This window comes from Nannospalax galili, unplaced genomic scaffold, assembly GCF_000622305.1.
Source record: "Nannospalax galili isolate Female #2095 unplaced genomic scaffold, S.galili_v1.0 scaffold3109, whole genome shotgun sequence".
NCBI lineage: Eukaryota > Metazoa > Chordata > Mammalia > Rodentia > Spalacidae > Nannospalax > Nannospalax galili.
In genome coordinates this window covers 262,403-281,992 of record NW_008358944.1, presented here as the reverse complement: position 1 = coordinate 281,992, position 19,590 = coordinate 262,403, and the positions used below count along the sequence as shown (strand labels likewise).

Here is a 19,590-nt window from a genome sequence, read left to right as displayed (position 1 = left end):
TGAGAAATAGGCCTTGGGACTTTCTCATTGTTAAATATATAATTATTAACCTCAGTATGGAAATTCCTTAGAAATCAATGCGTCATTAAGTTGAGGTTCTCTGATTTGGTCCTGATTTTTTATATATATTTTATTTATTATTTTTATTTTATGTGTATGCGTGTGTTGCCTGCATGCAGGTAAGTGCACCCATGTTGTGCAATTCCCCACAGAAGACAGAAGAGGCTGTCTGATCCCCTGGAACTGGAGTTTTACGGACAGTTGTTAGCTGCCATGTGGGTGCTGGGATTCAAACCCGGGTTTTCTGCAAGAACAACCAGTGTTCTTAACCGCTGAGCCATCTCTCCGGCCCATATTTGGTCCTTATTAAACCATACAATTCATATTTCCTCAACTAGTTGCACGAATCTTAATCATCCTTTGAAAGCTGCTCAGCAAAGAATATGAAACAAAGGAGGTGATTTTGCCTCTTGTCTCTCGCATTCTCCCTATCTTCCGCCTTTTTTTTTTTTTTTTTTTTTTTGGTTATTTTTTTGAGACAGGGTCTCCCAGTAATCCCAGCTGTCCTGGAGCTCACTATGTAGACCAGGCTGGCCTCAAGCTCACAGAAAAGCTAAAAATAGGAGCCCCCCACCAACAGCAAAAGAAATGAGAGAGAATAGACTAGAAGGCTAATCCATCAGAGAAGCAGCTTTGTCAAAGGCTGATTTTCAATGAAGTAGGACACAGTGGTGCATATCTACAGGCCCATTTACCGGGGAGGCAGAGACAGGCAGATCTCCTGAACCCAGAAGTCTGGAGCTTGCCTGAGTAAAATATCGAGAACCCCTCCCCCCGCCATTATAAAACAATGATGAGAAACACTAACAAAAATACAGAAACCAAAGAAAGGAAGCTTCCTGAATGTTAAGGTGCTCCTTCTAGTCTAGACAAACTGTTCATCATCACAGTGAAATGCAAACCTGGATTTACCTTCATTCCATCACTTCATAGCTTCTGCCCCAACCAGCCTTCACCCCAACCTATTTGAAAAGAGCTTTCATCATCATTAAATAGAAGGACTTTTAGAGCAGGCAGTCATTTGGGAGAAGTAACACTAAAGAGGCGTACAAAATAAGGCGAATCCCTGCAGCTGTGAACTGTGGGGCCAGCAGTGTAAGTACCAGCACCTCCTAAGGCTTCACCCTCCACTGCCTCACCTGCAGATTCCATCTTCGCACTGTGTGCTTCACATACTAGGCAAGGTTGCTGGAAGTGTAAATGTGCGCAGTGAACAACTGCCCTCAAAGGAAGTTTCATTCTCTGTGCCTTGATTCCCTCCCACTACTGTCTTCCCAAAAGGTACAAGATGCTTTGCCATTAGCAAGGTCACACCTGGGGGTGAGCTGAGGGTGAGAATAAAATCCTTAGCAAAAAATGACAACAATAATCTCTCAGGAGCACTGGAATACTTTTTACTTTTTCTTATCCTTGGGTCTCAAAGGCAAACAAACAACAAATGAAATGTGTGGTGCACTGTAACAAATCACTGTATCTGTTTTCTAATGAAAGAGGCAGCTGGTATCTAGACGTGGGCGACTTGTGCCCCCAAGTGGCTGAACAGTGTACTAAAGCCATAGCTTAGGTCCTGAATTTTTTCCATTCTTAAAAAAAGGATTATTGAGTTTGAAAGCAAGTTGCTTCTAGCATTAGGAATCTTTTTGTTTTGTTTTCATTCCTTGGCTAATTCAAAAGGCTAGATTTTGCCCACTGCTCTTCTAAGGTAAATGGTTTGTTTAGTAGAGTTTCTGTCTTACAAGCAACTGCTTGCTAAGACTAGTAAAACAAACTGGGCTTTCTGAGTATCTTAAGGCAGTGTTCTTTAAACACTCCTTTAAAGGTTAAAAAGCAGGAAATTGTCCAATAAATGGGCATGTAAAAAGTGTCATATGTGTAAGATATTTCATTATAGCATCATTATTAAAGCAAAAGGTCAGAAATACTTCCATCGGCATAAGCTTAAATAAAAAATGAAAAGTGATATAGTGAGATTGAGTGTAGCTATAAAAAACAAGAGAGGATTATGTGCATTCATATAAAGTTCTCTGCACAATACAGGGCTCAGGAAGGAAAGCAAGGTGAAGAAGGTGAAGATCGTGCCACATTTACAGTGTGATAGGAAAACGCATCCTGTACTGGCTGTGCAGTTCATATCTAAAAGGATGTGTAAGAAACTGAGAGCTGCCTCAGACAGCCCCAAATAGGCCTGAGATGTGAGATGTACTCTGACTCTGTTCATCTGTTTTGCTCACTGGTGTTTCTGCAGTGTCTAGGATAGGGCCTGCAACTATTACAGGCCCTCGATATTTTTTATAATAATTTTTTCTCTAAATAGATATAATACCAGAAGTCCAATCCTTGGTTTTAGCAGGCTTAGCAGTAGTTCTGCAGAACAGAAGCTTTTATAAGCAGATTGTTTTATGCACACTCATGAGCTGTTTTAAAAAAGGGGAACTGGAACTGGGCAGGGGGCTGCAAATCAGGAGTGGTAGAGAATTTCACTCTCTGCTTTAGTATCTTTAAAATTTGGCTTTGGAAGAGGTTACCTATACCTCAATAAATAAAATTCAAACAACTAAAGAAACAATAAAGAATGGGAAGGTGCTTTCTTTGTTTTGAGACAAGGTCTCACTATGTAGCCTTGGCTGACTTGGAACTCACTATGTAGACGAGGCTGGCCTTGAACTCACAAAGATCCACCAAGTGCTGCGTTTATGGCATGCACCACCACACCCAGCCCAGGGGAAGGTGCTTTTTAACAGAGATTTAAGTAAGGCATTCTTTTGATGGGGATTTAAAGAGACAAGAGATAAACTTGTTATAAATAACTAAGATTGCTTAATAATGGATGCTGGAGAGAGCACACAGGTATCTGAGAAGTGTTACAGCATAAAGACCACCATCCTCATGTGAGAGGTTTGCTGCTGGGATAGAGGCACAAATCCAGGTGCACACTGGGACTGTTTTCCCAGTCAAGTGGATGAAGTGGCATGGGCCTTTTAAGACACCACAGACTTTTGGATGACCCCATACAATAGAGGACCTAACTGAGGGTGGATGTAGTGGGGAAAACTTTACTTTTTAACCAAGAACAGCAACCAGACCTCCTGAGTGGGGACCTCCAGGGTGAATCTGGACTGTGCTGCACACTCACACTCCTCCATTAGCACTGAGAAGATACACACCAGAAATAATGCTAACTGGGTTTAAATTGGAAATCCATTTCCTTGAAAAAAAATCAACTCCTATTCAAAAACACTCCTGTGCTCCAATTTCTTCCTAAACATTTCATCCCCAGTTACTTTGAGTTCATTTATTTCCTAAGAATGCTATCCACTAAATCATATCTACCTGATGATCACTCAAGATCAGCCCCTATACCCATCCTATGCCTTTCTTTTCTACAGCATGCTGCAAGTATTCCTTAAGACTTCACAGGGATCTGGGTAGCACCTCCTTGTTAGGCCAGATCAGACTTCTGATCTGAGAACATTCAGCTGAACAGGAGGAGGCCTGAAAACAGCTAATTATCCATCAAAGAAATCATGTTCTGACTGATATACTTGTTCTCAGCAAACACAGTCTTCCACAACAGTCTGATAATTAGACAAACAAGATTTCGGAGACTGGGCTGAGAGATGAAAATGCACTTTATGTGGCTTTCTTTAATGTAATCACTAGTTAAAGGGACGACATGGAGCTTAACAAGCTCATTACAACCTCTGAACCTGTGATCTCTTGTACACTGCCCCTCCCCCACCCATGGCAGCCACCTGATAAGATGCCCTTGAAGGCTTCACTGGGACTTGGCCTCAACTCCTGCTGTTTCTGTTCTGCTCCTACCACAAGGCAGCTGGCACTTCTACTGTCAACTGTTGGGTAATAGAAAATAAAGCGAGGAGTTGATTCAAAAGCATTCCTAGGTGACTAGCTAGTCTTTAAAACATCTGGATGTGGACAATGGAACACCAAGCTCAGATTTCGATAATCCTTTTTATCAACCTCATTTTCCCACTTTCAGAACTGCTGTAATTCTGTAGTGACTTCTCAAAGCTGCTAGCCTTGGTCTGTCTCAGAGGGTGCTAGTCTGTGCCTCTACAGAGGTTGGACATAGACATCATAAACCACACCCATCCTTCCCACCAGCACCAAGAAGGCTACATGTAATTTTAGAGAACCAGAGTCTCTGATGAAGGAGACCTAGTCATTTCTGGAATTAGCACGTCTCAATCTATAACATGATCTCAATTATCTGAGTAAGTTTCCATTTTATGAATACCCAATGTTCAGAAAGCCTGAGAAGTTCTATTATGATTTATTCTCCATAGGCCCTGGGTAGTTAATCTGGGTAGTTAATAAGTTAAGTAAAATATCACTTTTGAGATTAAACTTTAGTAAAATCATTTTCCTGGCACTGATGCACTCTTAAATGTCCATTCTCATATATTTGATATCCTTGGATTGCTGTGCCTGTGACCAGGATGAGCAGTATGGAAATAGCAGTGTCAACAGGGAAGGTCAACCCATATGCCAAACTCATGATGTCCAGAGTTCCTCTTCAAGTCAGAGGAAACCTTTTCTATTCAAACGATATAACTCTTGGGAGAGATATGTTAAAGCCATACCTGATGTTGATGCCATGGTGTGAACAAGTATCCTTTACTTGAAGGAAAAAGGGAACAGAAAAGCCATGGATTGCAGGTTTTTGGAGGTATGATCAGGATAAGGAAATAAAGAAGAAAACTGACAGAAATGAAAAGGAGAGTGGCCTTAGACAAATTATCAATCTGGGTCTGGGGCGATGGCTCACTAGATGAAGTACTTGCTAAGCAAGCACGAGGACACGAGTGTGGATCCCTAAAGCCACGTAAAAGCTGGACAAGGTAGTGCCTGTCTATAATCCCACTGTTCCTACTGTGAGATGGATAGTGGAAAAAGGAGAATCCTTTTTCATGGCCAGATAGCTGGTGTACACAGTGGAGAACAAGAGAGAACTGTGCCTCAAAACAAGGAAAGCGAAAATCAACACCTAGGGTTGTCCTCTGACTTGCACATACATACGCATACAATCTGACTTGAGAACCGAGTTGATTCCTTCCACTTCCAGGTATGAAGAGGACAGAGGATAGGAAAGGGGTTTACAGTGAAGATTACAAACCGACCAACTGGGGCTGGAGAGATGGCTCAGAGGTTAAGAGCACTGGCTGCTCTTGAAGAGGACCTATGTTCAGTTCCCAGCATTTACATGGCAGCTAACAACAGTCCCTGTAACTCCAGTTGCAGAGGATATGACACCTTCATCTGGCCACTGTGGGGTTGCACACACAGGTACATTTACATAACATGCGGGCAAAAAACTCATACACATAAAATTAAAAAACAAACAAACAAGCCGGTGTGGTGGCACACGCCTGTAGTCCCAGCACTTGGGAGGCAGAGGCAGGCAGATCTCGGTGAGTTCAAGGCCAGCCTGGTCTACATAGTAAGTTCCAGGACAGCTGGGGCTACAGGGAGACGCTGCTTTAAAAATACAAACAAAAAACCAAACAAACAAACAAACAAAAATTCTAATCAACCACCATGAAGCACATGAAGACCAGAGAAGAAACGTTAAAACTTTAACCTTACCACAAGAGGTTTAGACAAAATGCTCTCTAAATTCCTTGAAGAAGATTCTAGGTCAAGTTTGTTACATCTCCCTTTCCCTTAAGCACAGTGTCCTAGAGCCAAGAGAAGGTGCCTTCACCAATCTGGAAAGGGATGCCATCCATCATTCCTAAGAGAGAAGACCCTATCCTAGTGGAGTGGCCTTGAACTTCCTATAGAGTTTGGTACAGTTAAAGAACATCTGTTCTGCGTTCTTGGACCTGCTTCTCAGGTTCTGTGTTAGGTGCAGAGTGACCTGCTCAGGTTTGCCCTCCTAGTACTCCCACACTCAGAATCAACCGGTGCACTAATGCATTCCAAATCTCACTGTGATGTGATTAAGGGTAATGTTTGCAGCAAGGAGTGAAGAGTCGTAAATGACTCCTGTGGATGATTATGCTGAGAATAGCTATAGAATTTATTTGATAAAGGCTTATTCCAGTGCTACAAGCTTCTTTTTCCAATTGCAGGATGTGGTTCCTACAAAAATAGAGACCCAGTATTTATAAGCAAACATCTTCATGCTTCATCTTCCTCCAAGGAGTTGAGAATTGAGTCACTACTTTCTACAAATATTTAGCTTATCTAGGCAGGAGACTTGAGCCATTTAAGAAATGAGGACAGAAATGATAAGCTGCTTTGGGGAGGATGAAGTTGGGGGGAAATCTGTGTGCTTGATATAGCATTCTTTCCTGAATTTCAAAAGAAAAAAAAATCTCTCAAAATAAACAAAAGCACATGAGCACACCAACTGTGTGTGCCGACAAATGCTCCTTCCCAGTCCCTGAGAGGATCAGGGGGCACAAGGCCACTTAGAAACCAAAGAAACTTCACTTTCAGGCTTTTGGTATCTTGTTCTTTGTGATGGCGTAATGGTAGCCGCCAATCATGTTACTTATGCTTGCATTAATTGAAACTAGGTAAGATTAAAATTGATCTCCTCCTTTGTACTCCCTGAATAAACAAGAGCTGAGGAAGCTGGTAGACATTATACTGGGCGGCACACAGGGAATATTTTTTTCATTGCTACGAATTTTCTTGGACAGAGCTGGTCTTGAGCTGAAAACCTGTGTTTTGTTTTGTTTGAAATAGGGTCTCAGTCTGTAATCCAGGCTGGTCTGGAATCTGGTATGTGGCCCAAGCTGACCTCCAACTTGCAATTCTCTTGCCTCAGCCTCCTGAGTGCTGGAATTACAGGCCTGTGCGACCATGTCTATCTAAAACCTGTAATTTAGATGACTAAGACATTTGAGTCACATTACTCTTTTCCTTAATGTCCTTCTGCACAGAAGAAAATCAAGGTAACTGTTGTCTTCATTTCTGGTAAGAACATATATAATATAATCTAAATTACAATTATGACTGAAGAAACACTTTCTTGTTACAAAGACAAACCATTTTTAGAAAGAGATCTCACATCCACAATAGCATAACAATCACATTTAATTTTTGTCAAAATTTAGGAAGTAGGAAGAGAGGCTGGCTGTGGAGGAAGGCATTATCCAAACAAGAGTCTGCGATTCTCACCTGTACACGGTGTGAGGGACATACACTTCCCGAATTGGAAATTCCAAAATCTCCTTGTGTGGGCGTGTCCGGTTTTCAGGGAAGGGTCTCACAGGCAGCATCTCAGGCGTCAGGCAGCAGTTGATCACCTCGGGAGCTGGGGAGATCTCCAGTCTGAGGGAACCTGAAATGAGCCACAGGAGGGCTTCAATAAAGAAGCTGTTAAGAGGGGTCCCAGGATTACTGTGCTTGTTTTCTCTTACGAGACTAAGGACAAGACATGGGTGTTTAAGAGTTTTGGAGTTCTCAGCTAATTTCCTGTGTTATGATAACTTTTGAGGTCAGCATTCTAGAAAATGAAGAGCAAAAAGTTATAAAGTAAGTAGCAATGGATTAGGTCAGTGAAGATTCTTCCAGGTCTACCATACCACAATAATACACGGTTAAGTAACTTCCAGGCATTAGTAGCAATAGAAGTTGGTGGGTTTGGGGCTGAGTTCCCTGGTGCTCAGAAGTACCATGTGTGCTGTTGTCTGCGGATAAGGAAACTGTCTTCACCTTCTACCAAAGTATCTCATGCTCACTTTTTAAAAAAAATTTTTTAAATTTTTTAATTTTTGAGACAAGGTTTCCCTGTAACCCTAGCTGGCCTGGAACTTCCTTTGTAGACCAGGATGGCCCCCATCTCTCAGAGATCTGCCTGTCTCTGCCTCTCAAGTACTGGGATTAAGGGCATGGGCCACCATGCCCAGCTACTTTTTAATATTGGGGATGCCATGTACTTTGAGTGATGAAAGGGATGCTCACCTGTTCAAATGATTATCCAATTGTCTGAGAAATCGAGTCTAAAGCATTTTAGAATAAAATAAAGCATTTAAAGAATATGAAAAAGAGAGAGCATTAACAGATTTGTCAAAAATGTAGACCAATTTGGATTTCTTAACTTCAAATGCGAAATCCCCCATTGCCCTTGGCAAACTGTTTAATAAACATAGCCTCAGACAAGGAATGTCTAATCACAAATTAGGGCATACCTCAAGAGGATAAAGGCAAAGCAACCTTACCTGGGATGGATTTGACCCTTCTCTGTAAGGATGATGACCTCTTGTAGTCGGCTAAAAACTTGAATAAGTCTTCATCACTAAGGCGATCTCCCTCCTGCCAAGAGAACAGGCAGGTTAGTGGACATGTACTACTGACTCCTGAGACCAGGTATTTCTAAGATTGCGCCCTGAAAGCTTTGTTGTTCTTTCTCTCTTCTTTCTTTCTTTACTTTTCTTTCCCTTCCTCTGTGCCCCCTTTTCTATCTCCTGAAACAGGGGCTCGGGCTAGCCTCACATTTGAAATCCTCCTGCCACAGTCTTCTGAAAATCACTATACTTGGCTTACCTTTTTGATTCTAATAAGTCTTTCATAGAAATTAGTACGACAAGCAACTCTGAAATCACTTAGTTCAACTGCTGCTGTCCAACATTCTAAGCTGGCCAACCTCTCATCAGCCTTACTGGAGTCAGGACTTGTATTGCTTTCCAGGGTAGCCTGTCTGACCCTGAGGAATTGAGACCCTAGACTTCTGCCTCGTAATAAGCAACCCATTGAAGCTTGTTGTACTCCTGAAACAATGTGGAAGGACCTTGCTTCCTCAAAGATCTGGAGATGGGCAAAGAATCTTTATTTCATTGTCTTCACATTTATCTTGAGTAACGAAGATAGGCATAAGTGCTACCCTCTGCTACAGGACAGCTGTCTAGCCAGGGGCATGCCTGCATGTCCTCTAATCCTTGTAACAATCCAGCAGGGCACATGAGGCTAATTAATTTGCTCCAGCAACCATGCCAATGCAAGATGAATTCAGATTCTCTGTAATGCAGATACCTGCTTGAAGAAGACGTTAGTGGCCAGGGTGGTGGGCTTGAAGCTGGATCCAACTCCATTTTCCTCTAAGGAGAGGGTTCGCTCAGAAAGCCGCCTAGATTGGGACAAAGTCCTCCGCTCACTCACAGAGTTTCTCCCTTTAAGGAAAACAACTGTCATTCTAATGTAATGTATATCTCGCTGTTTAAACACACAGCAGTTACTAACTTAACCATATTTAAGATATAGTTAAAGTTGCTGAACCCAGCCATCCTTGTATTTTCCCTCTATGGAGTCCTACCTCCTGAAGGTCCGAATACCCTCACCAGAATAGAGAACCCCCATGTGGCTTTAAGTCCTTTCCACTGGAGACCAGAGCCTACCAGATGTCACCCTGCTAGAGCTCAGCAAGTGCAGGGTCTTCTGATAAGCTTACTTAGCCCATTGTTTGCTTTGCTTTACTTTTACATTTGTGTTCCATTGGGAGAGGCATGTGCTTACATACCCCCCACCAACCCCTCAACCCCCAACTGGGGATTGTGACCCAAACTAGGTAGGGTCAGTTTGTGCACATTTTGGTTCTAATGTGCACCAGGCTACAGAGCTGAGTTTCTGCCTTGGCTGACCTTTTTAATGGTAATTAGACAGGGTTGGGATCCTGAAACTCCTTAGTCACTTGTCTCTTTTGAAGAGGTAGAGATCTCACATCTTTTATTCTGAAAAATCTAGGCATTTTGTTATGAATAGTTGAACTGCCTTAGAATGTACAGTTACAACTTCTGCTTTGGAAGTTCTCTTATGCCTGAATCTTAAGATGATGTTGAATGAGAGCTACCATTGCCACCTAAACTCGGCATGATGCCTGGAGTCTCGGGTTGCTTCTTAGGAATCAGCTTCAGAGGTCAGGTTAAGCTATCTCGGATTTAGACCTAACTGAGGTTTCAAAGACCCTGTGTTGATTTGCTTTGGCTTCCAGTGCCTTCTAAGTGCCCCACACTTCAAATAAAGCCATACACAGAATAGCCTTGTTAGAAAAACTGTGGTGTGAAGGTCAGAATGGGTGAAGTTTGTTACTGACAAATCAGAAATAAAGCAAGAGTTTTGACCTGCAATTAGGAAACAGTAACTTCGCCACAGCCAGGACTGTAACAGATACCCTCACCTAAACCCCCTGTAAAAGGCAGCGTTTCAGAAGTGATGGGCTAAGGAATGTATCGGCAAAATAAACTTTAAGAGACAGGAAATGCTGCTGAGAAACTCAAGCTTTGTTTTTCAAAGCTTTGTAACAGTGATTGTGCTTTTGTTTGGGAGCTGACCATGGTGTCCTTTTCTTATTATTTTCAAGCATTTTAAAATTTGAGATGGGATGGCTACTGAAAATTAACTTTTTTGGGGGGTGGTTCTTTTTGAGACAGGCTCTCCTTGTGGCCCCAGGTATCCTGGAACTCACCATGTAGATCAGGCTGGCTTCAATCTCAGAGATCTGCCTGCCTCTGGCTCCCTAGCACTGGGATTAAAGGCATGCACCACCACACCTAGCTCTGAAAATTAACTTTTTAAAGCCTTAAAATACTATCCAAAGTTCTTAATATAAAAGTATATTTAAAGCTTCATAGACACTCATGGTAATTGTTTTGGGGGGGTTACTGTCTGATCAAACACACATAATTCAGTCATTCTATTTATGACCTTCTTCTTTCCCACCCCCCCACGCTTTTGCCCTCTCAAGCCCTTACTAATGAAATAACTGCACAGTTGATATACTGGAATTCCCCCTTATTTCCAGGGCAGCCTGAATTCTTACCAAGCATAGGCTCCATATCAACTCCCTCCCTCTCAAGGGTGGAGACATTGAAGAAGCTTGCTAAGCTAATGGGGGCCCAGGCAAAGGGCATCCGGTATTTCCCCAAACGTTGGCAGAAGGATTCAGCTTGAAGTTTTAGTTTCTCAACCTTTTCTTTACTCTGGAGGAAGACAGAAGGAGACAAGATGAAACCAACAAAAGACCACCAGCACCAAGTCAGCAGCTCAATCAAAAGAACAGTGACTACACTGATGGGGGTAAGGTGAATCAGCTGCAAAGTCATCCGCTCCGGCTACAAGCCATGCTGATAAGGAAGCAAAGATTCTAAAAGGAAGAACTTTTTTTCGGTCTTTTTGAGACAGGGTCTCCCTGTAGCCCCAGCTGTCCTGGAACTATGTGGACCAGGCTGGCCTTGAACTCACAGAGATCCTCCTGCCTCTGCCTCCCAAGTGCTGAGATTAAAGGCGTGCACCACCACGCCCGGCTAAAAGAAAGAACTTTTTAACAGGCTACATTAATCAATTAGCAAACAACACTTTCTATCAAGAAAAGAAATATCCTAGGCTTGTTACACCAGTCAATTTGCAAACACTTCTTTTAGGTCCAGCTAGATGACCAGAATTCTCTTGAGAGAAACTTAGGGAAGAAATGTTAGTATGTCATCTATCAAAATTCCAAGAGAATCTACTTCACAAAAGTTACCTTGAAATTCTAAGAAGATCCATAAATATTCCTAACAACTTCTTTGTTGACAACATAGCCAAGCAGTTCCTTCTAAATTCAGACTAACAAATTTTAAAACACCAGTGCCTTGTGTCCAATCAATTTTATTTGAAACTTACAATATTTATTAGGGAAACCATTTTCCAGAAAGGCCTGGTTTTAAAAGCTGTACTGGGAACTTTTGCAAATTGGTGTTGAGAAAAGCCTTTTACATGGCTCAGGACCTATAATGTGATATTTTATGACGCGCTGAAGCTGCAGCTGGTTGTCAGTTACCAACACTGCACAGGACAACACCCCATGCTGCTGAGGAGGGTCAGAAGAACTCTGGCCTGCTGCTTATAGGTCCTCGGCGACCATCCCAATTCACTTATAGTCAGAGCATCAGAATCAAGGCAACAGACTTGGTAGGAGCCAGATTTCAGTCACACAGTAATGTGTGGCATCATTAATGTGTTCAGTCATTTATCCCTTTAAAAGATTATTATCAGGGGTTGGAGAGATGGCTCAGTAGTTAAGAGCACTGGCTGTTTTTACAGAGGACCTGGGTTTGGTTCCCAGCACCCACAAGGCAGCTAACAACCATCAGTAACTTCAGTTCCAGGGGGTCTGATGCCCTCTTCTGGCCTTTGTAGGCACTGCATGTATGGGTGCACTTAATACATGCAGGGGAAACACACACATAAAAATAAATAATGAAAATATTTTAAAGATTATTTAAAATATTTAAAGTATATTTTAAATAATTTAAAGAATCTTTAAAATATTTTAAATATTATTATTCTCAGTAACTGGTTTCTCCTTCCTTTTTCATTTAAATCCAATTTTCATATTTTATAAGGGAAAATATGATAGTCTAAACTCCATTAACTATTTTGCTGAGCACTTCTGAAAATATACTTATTCTAAGGTGTCAGTAGTACTTAAATGACCATACCTTTCCACCATCACTTTCCTTGATGACCATGTATGGTTCTGCACAGTCTGTAATTTCTCCCTGCTGGAGGACTTTTTCAATCTACCAACAAAAATAACATTAAAATAAAGTGAGCAAATTATAGTCATATACTGGGAGCCACGTAATCCTCAAAATTATGCTTAATGACAATATTTGATGAAAAGGATGCCGATTATATGTGCTTTCTGATTTAAAAATAATATAATACGAAGCTGGCAAAGCCAAGCAGCTCTCTGTGAGATGGAGGCCAACCTGGATCGCATATCAAGTTCCAGGCCAACTGGGGCTACTGGGAGACTCTGTTTCAAAAAACAAAACAAAACAAAAATATAGTATGAAGAATTCTACACAGTTTCAGAAAAAGAAAAAATTCCACAAAGTCATATTAAAAAGATAACAGCAAACGGTAACAGTGGTTATTATCAGATGTGGGATTCTGTGATTTTTTTTATTTTCTTCTGATTGCTGATGAGAAGTTTCTATTTCTAAAACAATAAACGTGTATTATAAGCATAATAAAATGCAATACAAGTTATTTTATAAAACATAACCTGGGAAACACATATAGGAAGGGAAAAGCTCATTTTCCTTATTATTGTTTGCAAAGATCAAAGGAGAGATGGTCTCTGTAAAAGTCAGGTTGGGACTAAAACCTTCCACAAAATGAATGAATAAACAATAAATCAGCTGTAATTGTGTCCCTTGGATTTCCTGTTAGGGCTGCTTCTCTGGATTTAACAGATTTAGAAATAAATTCAAAGGCCATTCATCCCTTTAATCCTGGCACTCAGGAGGCAGAGGCAGGCAGATCACTTGAGACTGCATCTTCTAAATTTGTTAATGAAGGCTAATACTGTCAAGTGTCTTCTGTTTGCTTTAAGTGAAGGAGCTAGTGACCAATTATAATAAATATGGCACCATGTTTAGGAAAAATAAACGGAGAAATTTGAAAATTGAAAATTCTCTACTCAAAGAAAACTGAACTGAACTTAGATATTAATGAAACAGTTCCATTAGCCTGTGTTGAGGTGAATCCCGAGGAAGAACTCTGGGCCAACATAGCCCATGGGCACACATGCTTAATAGGCAGTGCTGTAAGTAAGGCAAAAACTATTTAAACCTGAATATCCTACTGACGGAAGAGTGTTCAATGGGGTTTCATAGGGCTGCTCAATGAACACCGTTTCTGAGAGTTAGTCCAAGCAGAAAGTCTCTTCACAAAAAGAATTTAAAGGCTCATCCATTGCCATGGCATAAAGAGAGAACTGGACCACTGAGAGATGGCAACACCTTGGAAACACAGACACATAGGACTTGAGCTAGAAACTGACCAGTGTCCCTGATCATTTATTCATTCAGTCATTCATTCACTCAAAGAGTCTGCACTGTGATGACTGCTAGGGAGATTAGGTGTGAACACCATAAACCTGGCTCTTATTCTCCTGAAGTTCGCAATCAGATTCCAGTAGAACAAACTGAAAAGAAGTCAACTTTTCCACGGATTCAATGAATAAAAACATGGTCTTTAAAATAAACCTTGAGTAGAGTGAGACTAAGAATCTTTCACGGCTGGGGCACTTGCTTACTACTTGCAAGGCTACAGGTTCCATCACCAGCACAGAAGAAAGAGAGAAGGAAAGAAAGGAGGGAGGGAGGGAGGAAGGAAAGAAAACGAAAAAAAGAAGAAAAGAGTTCATATAAGAATCTCAGAACTCTGTAGCAAGGAATGGCTTGAAATCCATGGAAAGGCTCCCTGGAATCTAGAAGCAAGAGATTCTAGATTTGATAGCACTAGGAGCTACTGCCTCCTTTGTGGCCAGAGTGACCTCAGGTGCTTCATGAGAAGGAGCTGCAGACTGACATGAGCACCCACTGCAGGGTCCTTCCTGGATGACTTGAAAGCATGCTTGTACTGAAACCCCTGAGGAAGTCTTCACAAGCATTGTGGGAGGGCACATTAGGAACAGCTGGAACTCTTAAGAAGCTGACCTCTGTTCCATTCAGGAGAGGTGGGTTTAATTTCTGACTTTTCTTTTTTTAAACTTTTTTTTTTTTTTTAAAGCGTGAGGTTCACTTCCATCTTCACTTTCCAATCCTTACTTGTGAAACAAATCCTTCCATGTGCTCATAAAGATTGAACTAAACCTTTAAGCCTGAAATAATCCCTTGAAGTAATATTATATTCAATAGCTGAATTAGGTGACTCTTCCTGAAACACATTTAAGAATCTGATGCTCGACTTGGGAATAAAAATAAGAAAGCAAGAAGCCCCTCTTAATCACATGACATCTGCCTGGATGGTTTAAGTATTACAACACTATTTACTATGTATTTAAGGGGAAGCAGCAATAACAATGGCCTTATAGCTAAGACAAATAGAAACCAAACCAAGATTGCATTCCAGTGCAGATTTAAATTTCTTTTTTAAAAATAAATTATTTATTTTTATTTTATGTGTATGAGTGTTACGCCTGCATGTATGTAAGTGCACTTGTGTTGTGTAGTGCCTGTGGAGGACAGAGGAAGTGTTTGGATTCCCTGGACCTGGAGTTGGGGATGGTTGTTAGCCACTATGTGAGTGATGGGATTCAAACCTGAGTCTTCTGCAAGAGCAGCTAGTTCTTTTATCCACTGAGCCATCTCTCCAGCCCCCAGATTTAAATTTCTTAATTATATCCAGACAATTTAGAATGTGTTTGTTAGTTTCAAATATGTCCAAGTCTATACTCAGAAGTTTAGAAATCTACTTAGTGGTACAACCAATAGATTACCAGTTGGTAGATTGTCAGTTAATCAAAATAAAATCACTTATCGAGAAGCAGAGTTTGAAATAAGTTTTTTTTAAGTTTTTGATTTATTTTTATTTTATGCATATGTTATGCCTGCATATGTGGAAGTGTGCCCATGTTGTGCACAGTGTTCACAGCTACCCCTGTCAACTGGAGTTACAGATGGTTGTTAGCCACTGTGTGGGTGCTGGGATTCAAACCCAGATCCTCTGCGAGAACAGCCAATGCTCTTAGCTGCTGAGCCATCTCTCCAGCCCCAAATTTAATTCTGTAGAACTGGTGTTGGTTTTACTGGTTTTCCAGTCTTAGAGGCTTGTAAACTTAACAATAGGGCTACTATAGTGGAATTTAAGATAACTGTCCTGTATGTTTAAGGAACCCCCAATGAGAAGGACGTGCAATTTCACAACAGCAGTAGATATGCAAAGATGTATTTTCTTTTAATTCCCTTTTCTTTTTTCTGTTCCTCAAAATGGAACCCAAGATCTGGAACATTTAGGCTGGTGCTCTACCACTGAGCTACACCTCTCACTCCATGAAATAGATTTTTTAAAAGACTTATGTTCATTTTTATTGATGTGTATGTGTGTACCTGCATGTTTGTATGTGCACCACATGTATATAGGCGCCCACAGAGGCCAGAAGACAGCATTGTATACTCTAGAACTGGAGTTACAGGTGGTTGTAAGCTACCTGATATGAGTACTGGGAACTGAATTCCAGACCTCTGTAAGAGCAGCCAGTGTTCTTAACTGCTGAACCATCTCTCCAGCCCTCTATCAAAAGATTTTAAACTATAGGTCCAGAAACTGAACAAGCTCCCTTCAAGCTATAGTAATCTTTGTGAAATGATGCAAAGGAAGTGACCTCCAAGCCATCTGAATTCCTTGAAACCTTTACACTACTACTAATTAGACCACACACGGATCAACGAGATTACAGACAAAGGATACCAGGCAAACTGGGGGATGTTCAAAACCAGAAGGTGGAAGGCACATGAGATCAGGCACTTGGATTCAGTGTTTTGAATTGTCTCTAAATTTTGACTTACAGAGTCAATGAGTGCAATTATTCAGTTTGAGGTTGGTTAAATGCCCTTTGTTTGTTGTTAATTTCTGATTACTTTAGTACAGAAAGAAAGGCTCCAGTTTCCTAATGTTAGCAAAGAGGACAATCTCCAATGAAATGTGGTTCGACTTAAATAGCCCCACAGATTTTTGACTCTGACTAGACAGAGTCTAGGAAATGATGCTGAAAGGAGAATGAAACTTGGAAGCCTCAGGTTGTCAGAGACTGGACTCAGGAATGCTGCCCTGTGCATCCTAGAAAAACAAGAGCACTGTTGATGACTATGAGATTTTATTCCTTTCTCCATAGCAACCTCCCAGACCTAGATTGCTGAGGACATTTTCCTTAGTTAGGAAGGGCAAGGCTTTAGCTGTAGGTCCAACTACTTGTGGAGGTCAGTGTGATCCTCATGAGGTGACAAATGTGGAAACTAAGTCTCAGAAAGTCTAAGTCTTAGAAAGTCATATAGTTACAAGTGCAAAGTCAGGATTCAAACCTAGGACCACAGGACTCCCTGACTCCTAGTCTTTCTAGAGTACCAAACAGAAGTTACTTGTAAGGGAAAAGGGCTAAGTTGAGAAGCAACTCAAATATCACTGGGGACATGCAGACACATTCTATGGTTTCCTTTAGCCCTCACCTGTGATGGAATAATGCAACAATGCAAGCATCAGAACACAAAGCTTGAATTATGTGTAACTACCTTGACTACCAGATAGATGTCTGAGGATGGGTAGGTGACCGAGAACACCGCAGATCTTGCCTGACTCGATGGGTCAACTGAGGGTGTGTGAGCTCGCAGAAATCCTTTGAACTGGTCAGAGTTCAGGTCACAGTGAAAATTTTCTGAGATCTGTAAATGGGCAGTAAAAGGCAAAATAAATTAGATCTGTTGTATTCTTGGCCTAAAAATACTTAGAGTGAAAAGTAGCAAAGAAATTTTGTGAAGAAAAGTGTAACCATAGACATGGTGGGTGACTAGTGGCTACTGGAAAGTCTGATCAATATTCTGTCACAACTTCTAAATATTCTGGAGTCATTCGAGAGAGAAACATTTAAATTTTTATTGATTCACCATTATCTCCTGAGCATGAGGGAAGTGCTAGATATTACACTGAATAATAGGAGGACATGGCCTCTGCCACTTTAGTTTATAACCAAGAATGCTGGAAAAGTCAGGCATGGTGGCACATGCCTTTAATCCCAGTACTCAGGAGGCAGAGGCAGGAGGATCTCTGTGAGATCAAAGCCAGCCTGGTCTACATAAAAAGTTCCAGGCTAGCTGGGGCTACAAGAAGACCCTATCTAAAAATAAAAAGAATGCAGGAAAACTCAACACACAACAAACTAGAATAAAAGCAAATTAAATCACCATATGCAAACACAGAAGTTCTAGAAGGTATGAGATACTTGGGATCACCAGGAAAGCTTTACATGGAAGAGACCTTTGCAACAGGTGATGGATTTCCACAGGTAGAGCTGGAAGGGACAGGGAAGAGAGCCCAGCACAGATAAGTATCTCAGGCTAGAAGACCCGAGTGAGCCTAGTGAACAGTGAGCAGTTCAGCGTGATTCTGCATCAGTGATGAGGGGAGGTGGATGAGAATCATCCTGGCATGTGTGCTAAAGAGATTGCTAATTGCAGGTAGGGACAGTTGTAGGTACTGCAGCACCGTTAAGTATCCTGAGTATGGCATGATCAGTGCTCCCTGACTTTCTAATTTAGGGTTCTGTGACAGCCCTTATTGGGTTCTTCCCTTAGTTGTTAAGAGTGATTTAGTAAGAAGTGGCAGTTTAGGCAGAGACTACAGGTAACAGCCCTTGCATATGGAGTTGAGGTGATTATGTGACCAAATTTTTTCCAATGAATTGTGAGAAGTGATATGCCAGGCCTCCTCCACGCATCTTTTCCTTTATTAGGGACATCAACGGCAATGACAGGAGTGACTGGAAAGAGCACATTTTGAGGATAGAGGCACTTCTACCAGCCTGGCTTCCTGATTGACTGTGTGGAGCAGAGGCACTAGTGGCCTGTCACTTACCTCATACCACTTTGGACTGTTAAGAAACAAAGAAAGTAACTTCTTATTCTGGAAGCCAATGATTTTCAAACTGAAGTACCCTAACCAGTAGCTTCAGCTTCATCAAGAAACCTGTTACAAATGAAAATTCAGACGCCATAGACTTACAGGGTCAGAAATCCTGGGGATGGAGCCTTGCAACCTGTGTTTGACCAAGTCTTCCAGATGATTCTCTGCACACTCAAGTTTGAGAACTACTGCTTTTTATTTTTATATTTATTTATATTTTATGTATATGAAAGTTTTATATGTAAGTATACCTGTGCATACAATGCCCAGAGGCCAGAAGAAGGTGTTAGATCCCCCTGGAACTAGAGTTACAGATGGTTGTTAGCTGCCTTGTGGGTGCTGGAACAGAACCTGGCTCCTCTACAGGAGCAGCCAGTGCTCTTAACCACTGAGCAGCCATCTCTCCAGCCCCATTACTGCTTTTCAAAAATGATTTATTCTGTTCATTTATGTGTGTGTGGGCATGTGAGTGTCTGTGTGTCCCTGGGGGGGCAGAAGAAGGTGTCATCCTTTATCCTCATTTTTCTCCCCTATTTTTTGGTGACAGGGTCTCATCCCTGAACCTGGGGCTCATGTTTTCTCATTTAGGCTGGAAGGCAGGAAGCTCCAGAAGTCTCATTTTGCCCACCTGCTTTAAAGCTGGGGTTACAGGCCTTTACAAGGATGCCTGGCTTGTTACATTGGTGCAGGATCCAAACTCTAGTCTGCATGATTGCAGTGCATGCAGTCTTAACTGCTGAACCATCTCTCTAGTCCTGGAAGCTACTGCCTTAGAATACTATATTTGAGAGCTTATCTGTTAACAGTTAACTTCCCTTAACTAATACAAATCTCATAGGTTGTTAACATTTATCCCAGAGCTGCACATCCTTCAATACAAAAAGATTATGGATAAAGGATGGCAGAATCATGGTTGCCATCTTTTTGTCTAAACTACTGGAACTGAACCTGGCTCCTCTGCAGGAGCATTAAAACCCTCTTTGCTAAGCATGATATCTGCCACTTGTCATGGATCTATTTCTCCCTTTCTTTCCCTTCCTTCTTTCTTTCCTTCTTTCTTTCTTTCTCTTTCTTTCTTTCTTTCTTTCTTTCTTTCTTTCTTTCTTCTTTCTT

General features: G+C 41.4%; 1 protein-coding gene across 1 annotated transcript in view; it reads right to left on the bottom strand.

Annotated features, from left to right (window-relative positions):
• LOC103725294 (dedicator of cytokinesis protein 8-like) overlaps positions 1-19,590 on the bottom strand; it is a gene marked incomplete at its 3' end in the record, with an annotated part of 139,995 nt that overhangs the window by 16,730 nt on the left and 103,675 nt on the right. The window contains exons 9-14 of the mRNA XM_017795478.2: positions 17,091-17,240; positions 12,510-12,590; positions 10,850-11,009; positions 9,067-9,203; positions 8,256-8,349; positions 7,213-7,375 (exon numbers count right to left, since the gene is read on the bottom strand). Of these exons, the coding sequence (XP_017650967.2) occupies positions 7,213-7,375; positions 8,256-8,349; positions 9,067-9,203; positions 10,850-11,009; positions 12,510-12,590; positions 17,091-17,240 (785 nt within the window). The remainder of the gene's footprint in view (positions 1-7,212; positions 7,376-8,255; positions 8,350-9,066; positions 9,204-10,849; positions 11,010-12,509; positions 12,591-17,090; positions 17,241-19,590) is intronic.